This window comes from Hoplias malabaricus, chromosome 2 (assembly GCF_029633855.1).
Source record: "Hoplias malabaricus isolate fHopMal1 chromosome 2, fHopMal1.hap1, whole genome shotgun sequence".
NCBI lineage: Eukaryota > Metazoa > Chordata > Actinopteri > Characiformes > Erythrinidae > Hoplias > Hoplias malabaricus.
In genome coordinates this window covers 29753161-29776219 of record NC_089801.1, presented here as the reverse complement: position 1 = coordinate 29776219, position 23059 = coordinate 29753161, and the positions used below count along the sequence as shown (strand labels likewise).

General features: G+C 39.6%; 2 protein-coding genes across 5 annotated transcripts in view; both read right to left on the bottom strand.

The window, feature by feature from the left end:
• Window positions 1–3890, bottom strand: part of LOC136679751 (ras-specific guanine nucleotide-releasing factor RalGPS1) — a 144378-nt gene extending 140488 nt beyond the window's left edge. For both annotated transcript variants that reach the window (XM_066658424.1, XM_066658432.1), the window contains exon 1: window positions 3644–3890. The gene's annotated coding sequence lies outside the window, so the exon portion shown is untranslated. The remainder of the gene's footprint in view (window positions 1–3643) is intronic.
• Window positions 3891–4992: 1102 nt separating this feature from the next.
• zbtb43 (zinc finger and BTB domain containing 43) lies at window positions 4993–9243 on the bottom strand. 3 transcript variants are annotated; one of them, XM_066649163.1, is made up of 2 exons: window positions 9170–9243; window positions 4993–8625 (listed from the first exon to the last, which is right to left on the bottom strand). In XM_066649163.1, exon 2 carries the CDS (start codon window positions 8586–8588, stop codon window positions 7254–7256), a length of 1335 nt encoding a protein of 444 aa, XP_066505260.1. In that variant the 5' UTR covers window positions 8589–8625; window positions 9170–9243; the 3' UTR covers window positions 4993–7253. The 3 variants fall into 3 exon arrangements, with proteins under 3 accessions (XP_066505260.1, XP_066505267.1, XP_066505276.1); XM_066649170.1 differs by having other exon boundaries at window positions 4993–8628; window positions 9170–9236; XM_066649179.1 differs by lacking the exon at window positions 9170–9243 and adding an exon at window positions 8946–9111.
• Between the last annotated feature and the right edge of the window lie 13816 nt (window positions 9244–23059).

The window sequence follows — 23059 nt, the reverse complement described above, 5'->3', positions numbered from 1 at the left end:
GGTGGACCAACTTTGTATATGCATGTAATAGGCTGGCTGCAGCAGAAACACGCCACCCACCACATCAGTGTCAGTGCAGTTCTGAGAATAACCCATCTGGTTCTGACAAGCGGTAAACAGCAAATACAAAACAGGCTCGTATTCCATCAGCATAATATTTTGACACAATGACTTCATGTGTACTTCGTGAAGTACCGCTGCCTTGCTTTGCAAAAAGGTTGTTGGACAGGTATGAAGTGAAAGAAGCTGAAATGACATTTTCAGAAGCTGAAGAATGCTTTGGCTCACTGCCACATGGGGACAAGCGCCGCCATAAAAATTCTGCAGAACTCTGGAATTCCTTCAGTGTTACTCAAGGTTTCGGTAGTGGCATATTTTACATTTATTTTAGGCATGCAGAACAACACATCCAGTGTTCTAGACTGAGATTCAAACAGTTAACTGGTAGTTATGGATGTGATGTCAGAACAGATGGGTGTTTGATTGTTTCTGATTGGTCGAACATAGAGCGCCAGCATCTGAGCTGTAGACAAACAGACAGAATCAGGACAGAATCATTGTTTATTCACTATTTACAGCAGGGTCAGATCAGAGTGATATATGATACTGTGTAAATGTTGCACAGTTATGAGATGTCCTGAGCTTGTTAGCAGCAAAACAAAGGAGAAAATTAGCCAATGCTCCTCATATGGTGCTAGAAACACACAGATCAATTTAATGTTTTGACGCTGTAAATGACTCCGTCCAACTACACTGTGTGATAATGCTTTATTTGAGGCTCTGTGCTCTTTCTGGAGCTTCTTTAGCTCAACACATCCATGGATGCTATCACGATTTGCACTGAAGAGCCTACTTTTCTATGGTTTCAACTGGGAACAATTTTTTCTGGTTCAAGGAACCAATTCATGTGGGTGGAAACACTAATGCTTTCAAATTAAATGCAAAAAATGGAACAGAACCCATTTCTTTGGTGTAAAAGGAATATAGATGTTTTAGAGAGTCTATACTAAACCTATTTTAAACATGGTTTCCACCATGTGTAAGACCCTCTTATTGGAAAATAAACTGGTTCACTCTGGAACAAGAAAGCAGTCTGATCCTTTATTTCACATCAGTTTCACTGTGTAGGAAAAAAATTTAAATAATAATAATAATCACATTCATAACTATAGCTTGCTAGTTTTGGGAGTATAAATAAATAATGACTCATTAAAACAAATCATTCAGTGAATATAGCCAATCATCTAAGACAGGCCTATTGTCTGAAGTTTGTTTCTTCATAAACAGCAGTAGAACTACAAATCTCATGTCTGGACCAGAGAACAAGCCGCCATATTATGACAGTACCATACCACAATCTCAGTATTGTGAACTGAATCAACTGACACACCCCTACCCAACAGAGATGCAGATACCTTCAAAGTAAAAAGGACAATGTGAAATGTTAACACAGTCCTTTAAAATACAAAGTGCTAAAATACAAAGACAAAACCACAAACAAGACCCTAACAAACTATACTCGTAATCATCTTTCCCAAGCTCAAAAAACAAAACCACAAGCCTGGACCAAAATTCCATTCCCACACTCTTGCAAACCAGAGCCAACATTGATGACGTGATCTCAACTGAGACTCATGCTACACAACTGGGTTATACTGTTTTAGATGGCTTCCTGCTGACCCCTTTCACATGTCTACACTACACTACATATCCAACGATTGGGAAACGTCACCTCTGATTAATGAATTTAGCTACATATGCCTAAGCTCACAATGCTCAGTGCCAACTGTTACAGAGAAGCATAAAACCAGCTAGCATTGGGCTGTGGAGCAATGGAATGATATGGCTTCATCCAACATTTAGGATGAGTTGAGGAGTGGCAGAATTAATAATCTCATCATAACCTCAAACACTCTGTGGTGGTGGAATGCAATTTAATCCTCACAGAAATGATTTAATATCTAGTGTTGTTATGCCAGAATAGGTGAGAAATTCCCATTTAAAAATGGGGGGGGGGATCCAGTAATGTAATATGTGTATTTTAATGATATACATGTTTTAGGCTGTGCAGAGAAACCAGAGCATCTGGAGGAAACCCACACAGACAGAGGGAGAACACATCAAACTCCTCATAAACAGTGATGGAGGGAGACCTCGAACCCAGGACCCCAGGATACTGATGTAGTGTGGCATCACAGTGCTGCCTACTAGAAATAAACCGACTGACACTTTAAACATCCTGTTAAGTCACAAGAGGCTTCTTGTTCCGAAAATATTCCGCAAAACGTTCTTCTTGAAATGGAAGCATAACCGAGTGCTATTTCCAGATTTATTTTTTTCAAACTGTGCATTTCTAAATACATCATCATTCAGTACAGAGACATATTAGTTTTACCTTAAATTGACATTGTTCTAAAGATGGATGGGCATTTCTTAATTTTCCTCTTACCCTAGATTTCAGAAAAAACTTTAAATGGGGGAAAAAAATCCCTTTATTGTAACTGTTTCCAAAGTTACTGGATGGAGCTCCATCACTCCAGAGAGCACACTACCACTGTGGGGTTTATACACCTCAACACAACACCTGGCTTTGGCCATGCTGAGCGTAATCTGACCAAGCTGGCCATGTGCAGCTGCTCCAGAGGAACCCATTCTGTTTGTCAATTGTCTATGGAGATTATAAAGGGAAAGAAAGAGAGAGAGAGAGAGAGAGAGAGAGAGAGAGAGAGAGAGAGAGAGAGAGAGAGAGAGAGATAGACTGAACACCTGTCTCTGTAATGTGTGTATTATAATGTAGTTATACTGATTCGTTCTCTGGGGTTGTCACCACAGGTTTGAACATATAGGGTCTTCTCTAGAATCTTCATTCACAATACTGAGCATTCCAGGATTAGATTTGTCCTTGAAATATGGTGTTATCCATAAAGCCAGATTTCTGAATTTAGCCAAATAACTTATGCCTCAAGTCAAATGTTTCCAATAGCAAGAGCTGAGAGGCCTCCCTGTTGGACAATCCTCAACTAGGGGCTTTACCCAACGATAATGTCACTCATCACTTTTCCTATCTGACAGCCTTGAGCCTTTGGGTTTAAATCTGGCTAAACTGAGGCATTCTGCTTTGTGGAGTAAGTCCCTGCTTTCTATAACATACCTTTGGTGGAGGTTCACTGTTATCCAGGTAATTTAAGCCAAAATTTAAGCCAAGTTCAGGACTTGGGGGGGGGGGCATTCCACAAAAGAGGATTTCTCAGTTTAGCCAGATTACTTAAGCCCAAAGTCAAGTCTGCTCAGTAGGAACAAAGCTTAGGAAGATTCCTATTGCTAAGTTCTCAACTTTGGGCTTGTGATAGCTGGCTAACTGGAATTCAGCTTTTTTGGAATAGCCCCCAAGGAGTCTTCACTTTAGCCATCTATTGGCTAAGCAATAGCAAGTGGTGCATTCAGTTGCAGCGGGCGTGACGTAGTAAGGCGACCCACACGTTATAGATATACATTCCCCACCTATAGATAAGGGTATGTCCTCATATCCGTTGGCCAAATGACATATCACTGCCTAGCACGTTTATTAAGGCGGGCCATTTTTGTTGCTGCACTTCGGCCAGCTTTAATTCGTTTAGTCACGTAAATAAACAAAGTGACCCACCTTGTAAACAGTCCCCTCGCTGTTAGGTCTTCAATCAATGAGCCAACGTATGAGCCTCGAACAGTCCCCAAATGGACAGTACTGCGTGTATATATATATATATCCTCTTGTATGAGGCAACTCTCTCTCTCTCTCTCTCTTTAAGCTTCAGTGTTGCAGTCAGTGTTTGTATCCAACCCAGAAGAGCTCAGTGACTGATTAAATATAGTCCTGCAGATGTACACAAACATGACAGCGAAGTCCACAAAAAAAGGAAACACATCGATGGCAGGAAGTATCAGGTAGGTTTGTTTTTTCTGACAGAAAGAGACCTCGTCTAATCACACTCTTAGGCTCGCTTGCGCCCCGCCCACCTTGGCAGAAACAGCCAATAGCAGCGCCTATAGACCGTGACTATGCAAATTCAACGTGGGCGCGCAGGTGCTCTCTTCGTTGTTGTAGGAGTCAGTGATTTTGAGAAGTAACTCGAGAGCAATTCAGCGGGCTGCTACACAAAGCTGGATTTCTCAGTTTAGCCAGATAACTGAAGCCCAAGTCAAGCTTGTATATTAGGAAATGAGCTGAGGAACATTTCTATTGAACAACCCTCAACATGGGCTTAAGTTACCTGCTTAAATAGAGAACTCGTTGGGGGTGAGGGGGTTGTACATAAAACTTAACCAGCTAACTTAAACCCAAAATTGTATAGTTTACAATGTATACTGAGAAATCCTGCTTTGTACACCACCCCCTCACACCTATACACACACACACACACACTGAACGATCACTGAATAAGGATCACCTACACTCATGCTCCAGCACTGGGCATGGAGACATGTCTAAGATTGTCCACATTTTGGTCAATGCTTTTCTGTAAATCTTTGGATACTGGGCAAATACAAGTCATGTACTCACAGCTGAACCTGTGTCAATTTGTGCATTTTAACAAAATGGAAATAAATTGTAATATTCCTTTAATGGTGTACATAAAGGCGTCTGTATCACTAAATAATTATTGTGCAATCAATCAATAAGCCTGTTTAGTCCTTAAGATTGTGCTCTGAGAGTATATTTGATTTACCTGCTACAGTGTATGTCATATATTCAATGAAGATCTTTATGAAAAACAATGTTATAATTATTCACTCAAAAAGTCAAAGAGAAAGCTCCTATCAAAAGCAGACTATATTAAAATACTGATAAACAGTCTATATTTAGAACCGGAAACAGCAGGCAATATACATTCAGTCAGACACTGCCATCTACCGGGCATTTGCATGAAGACTATTTTTCTTTCCCCAAATAATGAAGCACATTCTATGTATTTACTGACATCACAGAGACTCCTCAGTAGTAATAAACCGTTTATTGCTCAACACATCTTTGTACAAACCTCTCACAAATATTCTTCTATAAGAAGAAAACAACACAACAATGTAAAAAATTAAGGGATATTCCTGAAAAAAAAAATCTCTGAGCAACTGTTCTGATCATAGAGGTCTACCACATGATAATGCTCTTGAGGTAGTAATAAACTGGGAGACAGCAAAATAAAAGGCTTCCCAAACAGTCTTAAGACAAACTGGTTAATATGTGGACAGCAGAGATCCCGTGCTGGTTTCCTGAGGCCAGATTACGTCAAGCTTTGTCAAATTCTCTGTAAATCCATCCAGGTCTGTCTAAGAAACCAGCCATGTACTCAAACGTCAATGAATTTTTTTTCTAACCTTCATATGTTGGTTGTATCCCTGATTCTGATACATTGTGTGCCCCATTGACTGTGAATGACATAACTTTTTTTTTAATGGCCAGAATATTTTTTTAAAAATCCAGTGAAGTAATACTCATTGTGAATGACAGAAATTTTACACCATATAATTTGACAGATTTTTATAACTCGTGAGAGGACCTTTTTCTAGCACTACTCCAGTCGTTTTAACATTGATTTCAAAATAGTAAATTCTTTTCACTTTGGTGAAATGGTCTTTCAACATACAGCAATGATGTAGACATAAACTACATTTCCCTACATGATTGTCTTTGCTTATTTTCATCGAGGCATGTAGAATCACATGAGCACACATTCATGAGCATGTATTTACATGATGACTCCAAAATGCGGTACAATTCCTATTTGAAACTCAAAGGAATGCGTGATGAGGTGGACATGTTCCGTCTTTTGTGGCAATAGATATCCCATATATCAAACTACTGTACATCAATCTACAGTTACTGTCATTCTAACTAGGACTGCTAAAAACATACTGCTCATGCTTTCACATTTCATCTTTGTAGAAACTCTAATCACAAAAGCTGAGGTTGTGTTGTAATTGAGGTTTCATGGTATTTAAATAGTTATTATTAGAATGAGTTTTTGCTCAGGGCAACGAACATTTGGCAGCTGGAAAAACAGCATCCCTGGAGTAATGTGGGATTTTTACCCAAGAGCTCTTTTGCCTTTTTTTTTATTATTTAAAAAAGGGGGAAAAAAAGTTAATTAAATTAAAAAAGTAATTTTTCAAAAGTTCTACTCAAAGTGGGGGCAAAGAACATGCAAACATGTGTGCGCGCAATTAGTAGTCCTTATACATAATTATACATTTTTCAGAGACCCTGTTTCATCACATTTCAAATGTCTCTTTCCAGAACAGTTCAAGATTGTGTATAATTCATCCAAAACTCACAAATTTGTGACCAGATTGGAAAAAGTATAGACTTTTTTTTGTCACTTAAAGTGTGACCATTTTTATCACAAGCATGGGTGCCTCTTATGAACACACAACAAATCTTACTAAAATCCATAAATTCAATGATGCTGAAGCTCACTTAACAACAGGTTCATTAAATAACAACGCATGCAAGTAATCAGCTTCTATTCTATTACATTACAGCCCTTTACAAAGGTCTCTATCTTTACTTCCCTGGTTTGGTGTTAATCCTTAACAAACACATATTCTGAGGTTTGTGTTTTCTTCTGTAACAGTGAGGATGTATAAACTATTTGTTATTTACATCTGTGCATGTTTTGATGGTTATTTACATCCATAAACGTTTTCTAAAATGTTACAGGTCTACAATAGCACAATTTACAAAGGACTACCTCATACAGTTTAGATTGCAAAATTGAAAATATACTACTGAGTATTGTCAATATTTGTTATGATTTTTTCTTTTTTAAATACAAGTGCCAAATGACCCTGATGATAATAGATTTTTCAGTGTACAAAAAAAAAAGACGACTCCAGTCACCATCTAAACAGAGCAAGTCTCAGTGACAGGGCAGGTCTAATCACAAAATTCATTCAAATTTGTGCATGTGTATCTGAGGTTCTTGAAGATGCTCTGAAGGTCGTGATTCAAAATAGACAACTTTTAAAACCATTCTGAAATATAGACAGGGTGGCTATGATACCGTTATGATTCAATCAGTAGAGAACGCATGGTCTTGGGTATACCTGAACATTGGTAAGTGCTATAGGTCCCGTTAGCTTCAGTATATTCCAGGATTGAATGAAAATCTGGGGAAACCTTACCCTAAAATGTTAATGAATACCACATTTTCCATATCATTCCAAACCACTCAAGCAGCCCCTTTCTGAAATCAGTCAGTGTGTTAGAGGCAGCAGACCTAAGAGGAATGTTCTGCTCTGGTCCGACGTGACTGGTGAGCCTTGGCACAAGTGGAGGTGTGGCGGTTGAAGCTGTCTCTCCACATGAAGCGTTTTGAACAAAGGTTGCACTCATAGGGCTTGATACCAGTGTGGATCTTCATGTGGCCCACCAGGTGGTGCTTCATCTTGAAGCTCTTGCCACAAACAGCACAACCAAATGGTCTCAGACCCAAGTGCATGCTCATGTGGCGGTCTCTCTGGCTTTTGTGGGTGAAGCTCTTACCACACTGGCATGGGTAAAGCTTGTACACCACTGAGGCGAACCCTGATTGAGTGGTCTGCTCTTTTGTGTCCCCAGGTCCCTGGGAACTGTCCTCCTCACTCTTAACTACATCTGCGTTTCCATCTGCCTGCAGGTCCTCCTTAGATATGGAAGAGCCTTCATCGCCATCCTGGGAGAAACCAGCAATGGAGGTCCCGTAGAAGTCCAGGGGGTCTTCATAGGAGCAGTCCCCTTCCAAGTTCTCGTCGAAGCGCAGCGCCAGCTTGTCCTCCAAACAGTCATCCGTGAACTCTGCTGTGTGACTGGCCTGGTCTGAATCAGATGTGAGGTGAGAGTCACCACCAGAAAGGCCACTACAATCTTCACGACCCTGCCTCTCAGGTTTTATATGCACCCTCTTTCTGTGACCCATGATGCTGGGTGGAACGTAAGCAGATCTGGATCGGTGAACCTCTGCGTTATCAGGCTCTCCGCTTTCACTGCTGGACCTTTCATGAGGAGAACAACTGGCACTCTGTGAAGTGCCTTGTCCTACTGCAGAGACAGAGACCCCATCCTCCAGCAGCCCCCCAACCCCTAGATCCTCTTTGTGACCATCTCCTTCAAACCCTCCGTCCTCTTCATTATCTATACAATAACCATCTTCTCTTGGGGATGATCCCAGGTCAAAATTTCCACTACCAGATTTATTTCCGACCTCCAGCAGTTCAGTGCACTTGTCCACCACATGCCACATCTGCAGAAAACTGGCTGCAGTCAGGAAAGCCACAACCTCACCAGATGGTACTGAGAGAGCCCCTGTGTAGCAGGACAAGAGGAGCCTTTCGAACACACATGGATGCATGACATCAGGCAGGACTACCCGGGCACTGTTTTTCAGTAGAACCTGGTCACAGAAATAGGGGGAACTGGCTGCAAGTACAGCACGGTGGGCTCGGAACTGGTGTCCACCTAAAGACACAATGAGGTCACACAACTGCCCCCTTTGACGCTGCTGGTTCAGCTTTTTAAGGAGGGAGCATGAGAAGTCTGGGAACTCCACATGGAAAGAGTTTGAGTCGTTCTCCATGGTCTACCAGGATTCAGAAGCTTTGGAAGAAACAGCCCTGCTGAAAAAAAAATAGAAACCATTAAATGTTCCTGCTGGATCTTAATGGTGTACCAACTAAAAATGTTTGTATTTAGTATTATCCTTCCAAGCTTATAGCTAGTGTAGAAGGTCCTAAAGGTTTTATATGTGAGCTGAGAATAGACACATATTATGCTTCATATCTAAAAGTACTGGCATTTAATTTTTACAATTAAGACAATTCTAATTAGGAAACAAAATAAGTGAAAGAAATATTTGTAGTTAAATAGCTTTTAACAGTAGCCACAAAAGTGTTAATGCATTAATAATGTATAAGAAATGGTTATAAGTGCGCACAAAATACAGTAAAACGACTGTAAAATTTGCCCAAGTTCAAGAAGCCGCTTGGCCGTTAATATCAGGACTTCACAAAACGAAGCTAACTTGCTAGCCAGCTAGCGCAGGGAAGACAAAAACGGTCAGCTTTCGGTAAAATTGCGGGCTACAGAAATACCCTCACGCAGGAAAAGACACAAAACGCCGCTATTTATCTCACAAAAGCGCGGCAAACGCTTCCGTACCGTCTTCACCATTTTTGTCAAATTTCTTGAGAATCCTCAACGGCCTCTCTTCCGAGTTTCACCGGATTTCGCACCTTGTACGTCATCACGTCGAATAGCATGGCGCGCCAGAAATGTAAACAAACCCGCCCATTCACCCCGGGTTGCCAGATTGTGGCACATAAACCCAAACAGACCCTCTACGTTGTTCTTTTGTCTTCAAAGGTTTTTTAGTATCTGTTAAAATGTAACTTTCTGTTAAAGCTCAATTTATGAAGCAGATTGCAAATATGTTACCAAGTTGCTTCAGTCCTATACTCATGTCTGACAACTATGATGTGCTTTCAGACATATAGTTGCCTTTATATCACTGGGTTATTCAATAAATGGGTGCCATTTTAAACTTAGGCAATGCATGCATGTACATACTTCTGTCATATACTAGAATGTCGCTACAGCACACAGAAATCCCACTCAAATCTGACATCTATTCATTAAATTACATTAAAATGTAATTATCGTAATATTAATGGCCAAATCCATTACACATATTAATTTATAAATTGGAAGTTTGTTTTGTTGTTCTCTCAACAGTCACCTGAATATTTAGCACTATTGAATATCTGGAATATTCCATAAACAGCATGGATCTAACCGGAATAAACTACATTTATTCATGTCATTATTTTTACTTTATATTCAACAACATGCTGATTGATATAACGCTCTTAGGAATATTCTTTAAATTCATTAAATGATTATTGAAATATGCCGATTATTTCTTTTAAGTGACCCTTAATATCATGCTTGCAAATTGCTAATACATTTCCTTGCTAAGAAATTCGGTCCAGACATCTTGAAATTTTAGAGCTATTTTTATGTATTCATTTTCTATATTTCACCAATAGGTGGCGCTTCAGGATAATGGAAAAAATCAATTTTACCAGACTGGCTTTTTTTGTTCATCACAGGCCTATTATTTCTCTTTAAGCGAGAGTATTGCTGTTGGATTGACACAATAAAATCAGTGATTCAGATTCTTTCTAACCGTTTCAGAATGGGATGATTATGTCTGTATCAAAAACGTCATAGAAGATGCTAAAATGACATACAGACATTAGACTTGGTGAATATAGGCTCATGTACAGCTGCTCCAGAGCATCTCCTAATATTAAGACAAAATTCAATTGTAACTGTGTAACATTTGAACAGACGTAATAAAAGATGTTAAAAAGACTAGTTGGCAGCATATTTTCCACATGGACAATATAGAATATATTTCTAGTAAACATTTTCCTTTAATTATCTTTCTGAGGCACTAAATACTTCTGATTCCTGGCACAGCCACTCTGTACGATTCTGAAATTCTGTTATTCAAACCAATCTACATGACATTTACACGTTAAAAGTAAGATGTTTACCAATTAAAGACAGTTCAGTGGAAATTCCCTTTACAACAGTCCATGAAAGGCAAGTGCTGACTAAAACCAGGGCCAACATCTTTATCTTCAATCATATTTGAATATTTTTAGTAACTTGGTCTTGTTTTTTCTGTGTTCTGCACATACACTTCTTTTACTTGGAACTTGTGTATGTACAGGCAAACACAAGTACACACATGCACATATAATTCCATTCAGTGTGGGCACATTATATTGACATACATTTGTTTTGTGGATATTTACCCTAAACCCTTACACCAACCTTAACCCTAACTTTAATTATGTCTAAACACTGCAATGTTGATTTACAATGAGGGAACCAACTTGTGGAAGGAAGAAAAATCCTCAAAATGAGTGTAAAAATGTTGGTCCCAACAGTGTGAGTGAAACCTGGTATACACACACACACACACACACACACAGCCTTGCAGAGGAATGATTAATTTGGGATTCCTTGTCTCAAAGAATGATGCCAATTTTGATAATACTTCAGAAAGCTCCAGCATGAAAGAGAGCTCTGTTTGAGCTGTGCTGAGCCCTGAAGAGGGTCTTTGTGATGGTGGGCTGTATGCTTGACCAGCCGTTCTTTCTTAGCTGTGCAGCCACCTTAAAAACGAGCAGGTGCAGAGATCAGAGGGTTGCAGGTAGTTGGTGGGGTGTGTTCTGTTCACTCTGATGTGGACGGTGTCACATGGGAGGGCCATTCCTGAACAGTGAGTTGTTGTCAGCCAAGAGCGATATGAGTGTGTATTGACTAATTCTTTTATTTCAGTGCCTAAAATAAGTGATCAATTCAAAGAAAGTGTGTGTGTGTCTGTAATAACTGAATACTGTTCTGACATTTATTTTAAAATCAGTGGCATTAGTGGAGCCGCAGTGGCAATCCCTACTCTTTTCAGAAGGCTTTAGATACTAAAGCATTGCTGTGCGGATTTAATAGCATTACATTACACATAAACCTTGGTGAGATCAGGTACTGATAATGGATGATTAGTTCTGGATTCTTGCCAGAGCAATAGAACATTAGTAATTACAATGCTTGTGTCCGTCCAGTGGTCTGCAGTCAACACACAGTTCAAATAGAAACCAGGCAAAGCATTAAAATTACCACTTTGTATCTGCATCTGACATGATGCAATTAGAATTTCTATGGAATCTTTATGTTGTTCTGCATTCTTTGTTAGGCCATTTTCACCCTATTCTTCAGTGATCAGGTTTCTGCAGAGGACTGTCACAGTGCATGTATTATTTGAGTTTTGGACCTTTGTCAGCACTTCAGTGACACAGATGTGGTGTTAGTGTGTGTTGCACTGGTACAAGTGGATCAGGTACAGCAGTGCTGCTGGGATTCATAAACATTAGGTATCACGGCTGGATTCATCAGAATCATTCATCAACCAAAAATACCCAGCAAACAGCATCCTGGGGGCAGCATCCAGTGATCAGTGATGAAGGATTAGAGAATGACCACCACAAACTGCAGCAATAAACGTCTGTCTCTGACTTTATATCTACAGGGTTTTTCACCAATCAACATTCACTTCATCCATCCAATTATTATGAAATATAGGGCATCCGCCTCTCTATAGATCAGCCTAGCTGTCAGAGTATAAGTGAATTTATATTGCATTCCCTATTGTGTGAAAGGGAATGAGTCTGTTGACAATCAGATAGTTCCATCACATCAGGCTTCATTTAATATTGAGCTTTTCAGGAAGTGCTGGGTACAGGTTTTCTTTTTGAATATCAAATACATATTTGCATACATACATTCCTAGAACATAACTGTCTTATATATGTGCATAACGTTTTTCTTGTATATTTATTAAAAATATATTCATTACAATGAATTATTAAATATGTTTTATGACCAGTTCTTGGGACTGTTAATTTATACTTTAACCCAAATGAAGGGTGTTAATAAGGAGCTTGATTTCTTGGTAACAGGCTTTACCCAGCTTTCACATTGCACTGATGATTTGATGGCATTTCACTCCGGTTGCTGACTGTTAGCATTGGGCATGGTGAGCTTTGGCTCATGCGCAGCTGCTTCAGAGCATCTCATGACATTTCATCCATTTTTGCCCAACTGAATGGATGTGCTTACAGTGGGTGTAACTTCAAATGGCTAAACTCAATTATTGTAAGGGGTGTGTACAAATGTTTATACATACAGTGTGTGTGTTACTGGGTTTGTTATTTTGTTTGTTTTTGTGTAAGATCACACAACAGGACGCTTAAAATGGGTTGCATTTCCAGCATATTTTCCAAACATGGACTGTATAGTTTGGGGCTTGTAAGTTTAATTCATTCAAAATTCTATAGTATATCAAACTCTTTTAATTTGTTTATTCATTCACTCATTCATTCTGATTAGGGTCACAGTGGATCCAGGGCCTACGGGGAATCATTGGGCACAAGGCAGGACCAGGGCTCACCCACATTCATGTAGTAACTCATACAGTCAGTTAATCCTTTTAAGTATCTTTGGGTTCCCAAAAAGCGCTATATACTTATAAATTATCATTATTGTCCCACCTTCTAATATGTTTTTGAATGGTAGGAAACTGGAGCACCATGCAAAAACTGAGAGAAGCACCACAACACAAACCGAGGACCCTGTCGTTGCGTGTAGCAGTAACACTAAATTGCCACAACCCCTGTTATTAAAAAAATATGAAAATACATGTTTTTCATGGTATAGGTCTATTAATTTTGTCTATACTTCAGTAAACAAAAAACTTAGCATACCTATGGAAACATATATGCACAGCTAGCAAACATTTAAACAATGCTTCCAAACTACAGTGTTCACACAGAGAGAGAATCAGTGAAAACTTGAGACGTCATCTAAGCCTTGTGTCATCATCTGAAATCGCTGTGACCTCAGATATCCGACTGAAACCGCGGTTCTGAGAGACGCACTAAACAAGGCACAGCGAGTGGAGACTGAACGCTCAATAGAGCTCCGTGTAAGTGAGCAGGGAGAGGACAATGGTGGATGATTGCGTCCCCATTGACCAAGCTGACCGCAAATCTTGATCTGGCATCTGTGCTGACAGACTGCCAACGAGGCAGGAAATGTACCAGAACTCAGTAGCCACGCTCGCTAACACCTAGCGTGCAGAACCACTTAATCTGCTCACGCTAACCATTGCTGCTGCATGCTGTCTGTGTACCCTGGGCAAGGGCATAGAGCAGACAATAATTAGGAAATAATTTCATAAAATGAGCATAAATTTTTAATTTGTGTGTGTGTGTGTGTGTGTGTGTGTGTGTATGGGGGGGGGTGTTAACCACCAAAATGTATATGTACAAACAACATATAGTGATAAACAACATAAAGTGATACTTATAGTTTTTACTTATATTTTCTCTATAAAATTGAACTCACTCAAAATGCAGAATCACATTGCTTTGTAGAGCAATTACAGCACATGCCACCTTTAAAACAGGTTAATTACATCCACTCCACTAGGCGTCAGTAGAAATTAAAACATTTGGTGGATATTTAGTGGACACTGGAATATAAATAACAGGAAATAATTTGTGCATGGGGACTGTGTGCCCACAGATTTACTTCTGCTTTGGAGGAGAAGGATGACTTAACCAACCTACTCACAAAAAATAAACAATAAAAAAATATCCACCATGTAAAATGGTGCTTGAATGCTTATGAATCTCCATATTTATTTCTGAATAAATCTGACCTAAAAATCCCAATATAATGGAAGTAATATAATAGAAATATCATGGAAGGACCTGAAGCAAGCAGTTTTGGGATGAAATCTAATAATAAGTTAAAGCTGTTTTGTAGGGAGGAATGGACTAAAATTCTCCAAGGGAGGTCACACCAAATGCTGAAAGCACAGGTTCACAAACTTTTTTTATTTTTTCATTCACGCACATATATACAATATTGGAATGTTTTCCTCAATAAATAAATGACCGTGCATAATATTTTTGTTTATTTGGTTCTCTTTATCAGCTTTTATGACCTGTATGAAAATGTGATGCGTCAAATGTATGCTGAAATATAGAAAAGACTAAAGACAGTTGTTTTGTATAGGACAATTAGCAATAACTTATCTGCTTCCGCGATTAAAAGGTTGTTGTCTGTGATGAAAAACATGTTGTAACGGGTTCTTTGGAAAATCTTATAGTAGTTCTTCATAGCTTCTCAGTATCAAATTGAACCCAGTTTCAGAGTATAGACGATTCAGGCAATCTTCTGGTTCAGCTGATACCACTTCATCAAGCTGTCCCTCACAGGGAAGTGGCCTGGTCTAACAGTTAACATTACTGCCAGTTGTGAGGCTAATGGTTAGAGATGGACCTGGCCTATCATGAGACAGCGCAAAACCTGACTGTTTTTGCCCAGTCAAGCGGAGATCAAAACCTGGGCAGAGGAGGGGAGAACTCACCTGTGTCCACCTGGGGCTCTGGCATCAATAAGTCTGTCATCCCCACTGATATTGGCTGCAGTAATGGCACTGGGCGATTAGGGCCACTTCCCTAGGTATTAACTGCATCTCTCATCCTCCGAGACCTCAGCCAAACACGGGAGAACAAAGGCACGTTTGATGGGACCCAGAGGCCTGGTCTGTGGGCTCAGGGAGGAGATGGGCAGGGGTTGAGGGGGTTCTGAGATGAAGGGCCACTGAATGACTGAAGGCCTTTGGCAAGAATCGCACGTAGAGCAAAACCCGCAGCTTCAGCGGCTGCTTGGGAGAATACACTTTTGTCCTTCGCAAATGCTTAGGTAAGAGGAGACAGACATATAGGAAAGTCTGTTTTTCTGTTCTTTCTCCTCACTGAGCCTCAGTTTAGACAGTCGGATGAACCCATTGTACTCTTTGCACAGGTCTGCCAGCAGAGCAAGTCCGAAAGGAGTGAGGAATTGAGGCAAGAACATCTGTGGGATATGACGAGGATCAGTCAAATCTGTGGGTTTAAGTTGACCCAAGGCAGTAGTCCTTGGGAGGGATGAGAAAGACATGAAGGGTATGTTCAAACCCGTGAGAGCACAAATCATGACCAAACTGGTCACAAATGAACTTGATGATTGCTTACAACAATTTGTGGAAAATAAAAATATACAAATTTCATTTACAAGATGATGGAATGGAATACAAAAAAAAAAAAAATCCCAGTAATCTGTACATTTTTATTTGACCTGTATTCTGTATTTTAAAGATTTCACAGTTTTTGTAAATATACACATATTGGAATTGAAACCTGGAATTTAAAGGTCCATATTCTACCAGCCGTCCCCAAGTTAACACTGTTCTGGGGTCTTATTAAAAGGTCAGTGACATGCTTTGGTCAAAATACCACAAGGAGCAAATACCACAGCATCACTCTCCCCCTGTCTAAACAGCACGGTTTCAGAACGACCGGTTTCAGATGCCTTTAAATGAGAATAAGCCACAGCTAATCACTACATTTGAACAAACTCTTCAGCAAAACAGCATCTACAATACTATGCCAAGAATAATTTATGCACAGCAATAGCCATATGTCAACAAATTCCAGTAATGCTCCTGAAATAGAGCTCTGAAATTTACTGATGCATCATGGTCATAAATGACACATAATAATTATATTAGAGTCCAAAGAAAAGGACCTTTCCAACTGCTAAAACTGCCTGTTTCTCTTCCAGATTTTTTTCCACTGAGTAATAGACATCAGGAGAGTAGCATACACTGACAGGAGAATCAATAAATGTCATAGAGTAAAGCATCAAATATTTTATTTTGGTACTGTTGTCAATTTACAAATCATCGATTTCTGCTTGTATTACCATTTCCCATACTGCCCCAACAATTTTGGAACTAATGTTTTTCCCATCACAAAATTGTAAAAGTAGAAAAAACAACCTATAACATGCACATTTAATCCTTGGTTTAGAATTAGTGCTTTGATCTAGGGTTTCTCCATCCAGTTTCCAGGTACTTCATTTGATCCCAGAATGGAGCTCCTGAGAAGCGTAGCCAGGTTTGACTTAAGTAGAAGACACCGAAACAACAATGGCCAAGCAAAAGCAATCATCTTTGTATTAAAGCTAAACTTCCCCACCTGCCTTACAAGATATAGCCTTTCATCTAAATTCCAGGGCTCTGTGTCTAACTCCCTGTTTGTGTCTGTTATTTCCGGACAAAAAGCACGTCAAATCTCAGGAATTGTTGTCTCAGCCTCCAGCGAAACTGACTAGAAAAGGACATAAGGGGTTAGAGGCTGAAGGACAGGGGGCCTGGGAGAACTCACCTCTCATAAAAGCAGCAGGGGAACAGAAATCAACTCATGGGTCAAAAAGTCACTCATAATCAAAGACTCCCTGTTGTGGCATTCTTCAATGTTACATGCTTTGCTCGTGGAGAGAGAAAACTACCCAAGACTGGCTAAATAAGTCTATATGATCATTGTCAGAAGATTTGTTGATGGAATATTTCACTGTGGATTTATTAAGGTGTGCTACGTTCAGATAATATTAGCTTGGCTCATGAGGAGAAGGCCATAGAGAAGCTGACCTCATGCAAATGTTGTAATGTCTGTATTTGCAGGACGTCTATGACAGTCAGACTATGTAAACACAAAGTTCTATGTGGATACTACAAGGATGTCTTGGTCAAGACAGTGTTTTGTGGGCTAAGGTGAGGAAATTTATCTAATGGCTAACAAGAATCTTTAATAGTCAAAAGCTACCCAGCTAGCAGACAATTTTGCGCCAAATCGTGTTGAATCTATGGCACTGATTGCTCAGTGGCAACTGTTGTGTTGACCAGACATGGGCCAATTGTCATGAGCTGGGCTGAAATTGGGTTATGGCATGTGTTATGTGGGCCAGACATTGGCCAAATATGGGTTTGGACCAGATTCCTTCCAAAACACATCTGATATCTTATATCCCATATATGGCTGACTTAAGGCTGAGCTGAGACTACGAGACACACTGTCTATGCCATCATTCAAGGCTCAATGCGGGCCATAAGAGAACCATTTAAAATGTATTGCTATCTTGTACTTTAAATCAATAATGAATGAATGAATGACATTTACACTTATATTGCACTTTAGACACCCAGCCTATAGCAAGCACAGTGAAATTCTCCAGAAGATTTTGACCTGATAGATGTCACAAAATTCTCTCATCTGTACACAAACCTTTCCTGTTCCTTACCTGTCATTGTCCCTGAACTGCTATAGGCAACAAATGTAGTTATCATGGATTAATACATTAATCTATATTGTGTTATTTATGAATACTCTAGACCTTCATTTCCATATTGCATTGGTTTTGTTGTTAATTTACAAATTGAAGCTCTTGCACTATTTATTACTGCTGCAAACTGTTTATAATCACTGTACTTCACACGCAGGGCAATCTGAGAATCTGAGAAATTAAATGGGCTTTTCATTCATTGTCTTTAACCATTTATCCAATGAGTAGCTAATACCGTGGGAGGAAACCAGCGCACCAGAAGAAAACCCACGCAGACACAGGGAGAACACAACAAAGTCCTCTCAGACAGTCATCTGCAGTGGGGCTTGAAGCTTGAACCGTAGGACCCTGGAGCTTTCTGACAGCGACACTACGTGTTACACCACCGTGCCACCCTCAATAAACCATATATAACTTTAGCTGGCTGACTATTCTCAGTCCAGCAGTGTCACTGAGAGGTTTAAAAACTTGAGCGGCACTGCTGAGTCTGATCCACTCATACCAGCACAACATGTACTAACACACCACCACCGCACCAGTGTCACTGCAGTGCTGAGAACTAACACAACCCAAGTCATACCGGCTTTGTGGGCTCCTGACCTTTGATGAACAGGGTGAAAGGGGGCTAAAAATGATGCAAAGCAACATGTGGACAAAAGTCTTTTATTGTATAAATATAAGGTGCAACAACATGGTCAGTGGACCTGTGTATATCAGAACAAGGAGCTCATTATAAGGTTAGGGCTGACGTTGCTTATGCTTCTATTGCAGAAGTCCACTGACCTTGTTGCCATATCAGCTCTTTTCCCTGTTACCGTTTGAATCCTGCTGCTGGTTTTGCTCCTCCATTTGTCATGGGTTCTGCACCAGTCTCAGTGTCAGATCTTTTACGCTGTTCTGTTCCAGCTTTTGAGTCTATCTGTTTCTATGTTTGTCATTGTATATTATCCAGCTCTGTCATCTATCCTGCTGCAACTGGTCCAGCTTCTGTCCCCTGGTCCTCTAGGAATGCTGTTTCATTCCTCTCTCTAATGCATCTCTGAATCCACTCTCTGTCACTACATCAACACCTTGCTCTTAGTCCTTTTTTATCAGCTTTGCTTGTTTTTTCTGGTCCCAACATGGGTTTTAACATGATCCGTGGCCTAACCCCTTAATGAGGAAAGTCACCTTGTTCCTTCCTTCCTTCCTTCTGGAGGTCTGGGCCCAGGATTTGTGCTCTGTATTTTATTATATTGCAGGAACTGCACATTAAGGTGTGTACCTTCACATTCATTCTTGTCATTACTTTCTTGTTTGGAATGCTACAGCTCCATCCTGGTTTTGAGCATTGTCTCTGGGCCCTAACGCATCCCAGTTTATTGTATTCAAATGTCTCTCATTAGTTTATTGTTGTATAGCTCTACAATAGACTATCAATGGTAGTTGGTCAATAGAGGGTGCATTATATATTTTTCCTTCAGAAAATAAATATTTTTTTCAGTAACTACTTATTTGAGATATGAGTATATTTCAAATGTACATAATGTGAAATATATAAAATATATGGAGAAAAGGAAACTTTCCTTTAATTTCTGTTCCTACAAGGCAGTAATTCCATTGGCAACACTTGTGAATTGGGTGAAATTTCAGGCACTGGTCCTGCCCGGGTGAATGACAGCAGCACAGCCAATCAAAAGCCATTTCTGAGAAAGCAATACTTACATGGCAATATAGGTCCAGCCAATCAGCATCTTCAAATCTGACACCTGAGAGCACTTCATTTCTTTACACAAATAAAGTCAGTTTACTGTGTTAAAAACCTAATGTTTATTGGGGAATTTTTAGGACACAGGATTCAAGAAGCCTCCACTTTCAATAAGATCTCTCTCTTCTCTGTAATTCATCTGACAGGTTTGTAAAAGATAAAAAAAGCATTAGAAGTTTTAAGGACCGCTAGAATGTCATAACAATACCACAAACAGCCCCAACTAGAATATTTTTCACCACTAGTCTTGATTTAGGGTGTTAATGTAAATGTTGAAGGATTCCTTTAGCATTTTAGATAAGAATTTCCTAGATTTCTAATAATTTGCTTTAGAAATATTTATGTGACTTAGAATTAATTAGAAAAGCAAATAACAGAATAACTCAGCCACTCCACACGTACAGTAAATCATTCCTGATCATCTAAAATTATTACATATAAATGCAGTGATTGCCACTGACATTGTCAAGAAACTCACAGACGTAATCTGAAGTTCCTCAAGCTTTGACTATGTGATAGAACTTTACCATTTCCATCTCTAATAACTAAAACTTTTCAATTTTGTATCTTCAGTCAGATGGTTTGTTTGTCTTCCCTCTCATGGTGAAAAATCCTTCCTTTATTGCGGTCCGCTCTTTAGACCTTGAGTGTTTATCTGACAACTTTATCGGCTTGCCTCTTCCGAGCCATAGCCACTCTTTCCCCAACTAATAACAAACCAATCAATACATAGACCACATTTAATGTCTTCATTCCTCTGTGCTACCGTGGGAGCTGACCTTTCGTGGGCAGACTCAAAAGTGCTCTAAGTGAAAAATTAGTTTGGGGTTATGTCTTGCCCTTTGCATGGACCCGGGAAAGGTTGACCAATATTATAAGACACCATGACAGCAAATCATCCCCAGCCCAACACCCCGCTACCCCACCAGCCCCTTGAGCATTTCATTGTTAATAAGGTTTCATCACTTACTAAAGACTTATTGAAAGGTGGATCTGTACTGTCTCAGATGGCTATTGGCATTACGTTCATCAGCTAAAGTTCAAGTTCCCATCAGTTGGTGGAGGGCATGTTATGTTGTTGTAATTTGGTACTACTATGACAAGTAATGTGTATTTTTGCTGGTTCAGTGGTCTCACTTTGTTTTAAATGGTCTCAAATGCCAGTGTAATTACATATAAACGATACATGCAGAATTGGTAGGTGTTTTGCCCTATGCCCTTCCGGATGCGAACTTCCTATTTCATCTGGGATTGGGACTGGCACCAGAAGTGCACAAGAACAGCCACAATGGCTGAGTAGTTGATGCAGGACGAATATACACAATTCCAAACATACCATGACCAGCTTGAACCCAAGCCCTCAAGGTGCCAGAGCTGTGCAGTTTAGTAAAAATGGAAACAGAGATGTGTGTATTTACATGAGCCAAACTACACACACACACACATACACACACACACACAGTTACAGTAATCCCTCGCTACTTTGCGGATCATCTTTCACGGATTCGCTACTTCGCGGGTTTTTCAAGGGGGCTTATGGCCGCTATATTGCAGAAATATTGAGGGAAAATCTAGGAAAACCATGAAAGATGAATAGTCAAAATATTTCATTAACTCCAAATAAATATACCATTTACAAGTATTTCTTACACAGAATGACTGTTTAATGCAAAGGGTGGGTTGTTAACAAAGGGTGGGTCGTAATGTCCAAATACTCGTTAAATACATTAAAAAAAAATGAATGTTTTTCACGGGTGGACTTGGAACGCATCCCCCCCAAAAACGAGGGATCACTGTATACTATTATTGCGCATGTTGTTAATGTGCATGGACGTTGTTAAACCTGTCCTAAATGTTCTTTAGACACCCCTCCCCCAATTCTTTCATTTTCAACAACGGTTCTCTGTCTCCAGATAGCCGTTGGCTATGGGTCGGTATTGCATTCATGACAGAATACGCACACGTAGTGTTGCCAACCGTCCTGTAATCTTCGTAATTGTTCCGTGTTTGGACACTAAAACATGCGTTCAGTTTTGAACTGATACGTGATGCGCTTTGTTATGCATTTTTGAGGTCACACTTTTATGTTTGAGACAGAAACATGCAGCTCTCCCTCAGCCAGAGCGAGGTGCACATTCTCCATGGCTTTTAAACAGATAACACGCTTTTCATTGGTCGTGATCTTAATTTAGCCAATCAGCAGCTAGAGTTATCTGTCCATCTTTCAGTTCTTCAGCCAATGGAGTCAAAGTCCCTCCTACAGATGTTTGTTTTGCGGCGGTGCTGAGAGCAACAGGTCAGAGCTGATACACTGGGAAATACAGCACTGCTTTAGATAGAGCTAATGTTACCTTAGCTCCTTGTGGCTTTACTAAATCTGTACCTCATCAAAGAAATTTGCTGATATGAGGCAATTTTCTCAGACCCCCTGGTTAAATCTTAGCCCCCCTAATCATTAACTTCTAATGACGGCCCTGTAAATGTGTAAATATGCTTTTGTAACTTGTTGGAATAAACTTTTCAAGATGTTTATGTAGTTTATTCCCTGGTTATGGCCTACACTAAAGTGCTACTCGATGTTCTCCATTTTGGTAAACTTTAGTGCATGAATATAATTTCTTGATATTATTCCAGTTTTGAACAGCCTTCTTAGGCTCGCAGCACATAGCTGATACGCTCTATGAGATCATATTCGTAACTGGAGTAGGCTGATATAAATCAGTACGTATTCCTACACTTTGCACAGTTTCGTGATATTTATGAGGTTTACTAAATATAAACATTGGCTTATGAGACTGAAAGAGGATGTAACGTTCATAGAAATATTCCAGAGACACTGAAAATAACTAGATTCAACAATGAAAAATGAAAGTACTTCAAATTTCTTCAGAAATAAAGAGTGCTGATAACTAGTTTCCCTCTTTTACTCATCTGTTCTTTGGATAAGGCTTTCCTAGGCACTGAACCTTGAATGAGGGAATGGTAATGAGTTTGGATGCTTAGATTTGGATCACTAATGCATCTGCAGTTTCTGGGGCATATGCTCCTCTATTGAATGTTCATCACTGGGCATGGAAGCTCATGTGCAGCTGCATCATGTGCAGAGCATTCAATTTTGTTTCATGCTTTCCTATAGATTATACAAGCTGCACAGCTGAAAAACTGTACTACTGAGAAAATACATCGACTTGGCTATTGATGGGCTGTGAATTAGCTATACATTGATTATGTATTGGTTTATAGGTGTAATTATTTGTCTAATGTAATCTTCTCCTTTTGCAATCACATGATTCAACTAAATGCACTTAAGGCTGTTTTTTTAACGGTTATGATGAAATTATTGCAACTTGCCTCAGTGATGACCAACATGATCTGGATGGGTTCCACTTCTGTTTTCAAATATTTGTTCCTCTTTTTGGCAATGGGTGAATCCCATTTCATCCCATCTTTTAAAAACTATAACATTTATATTATATTATATATTATATTATTATAGTATA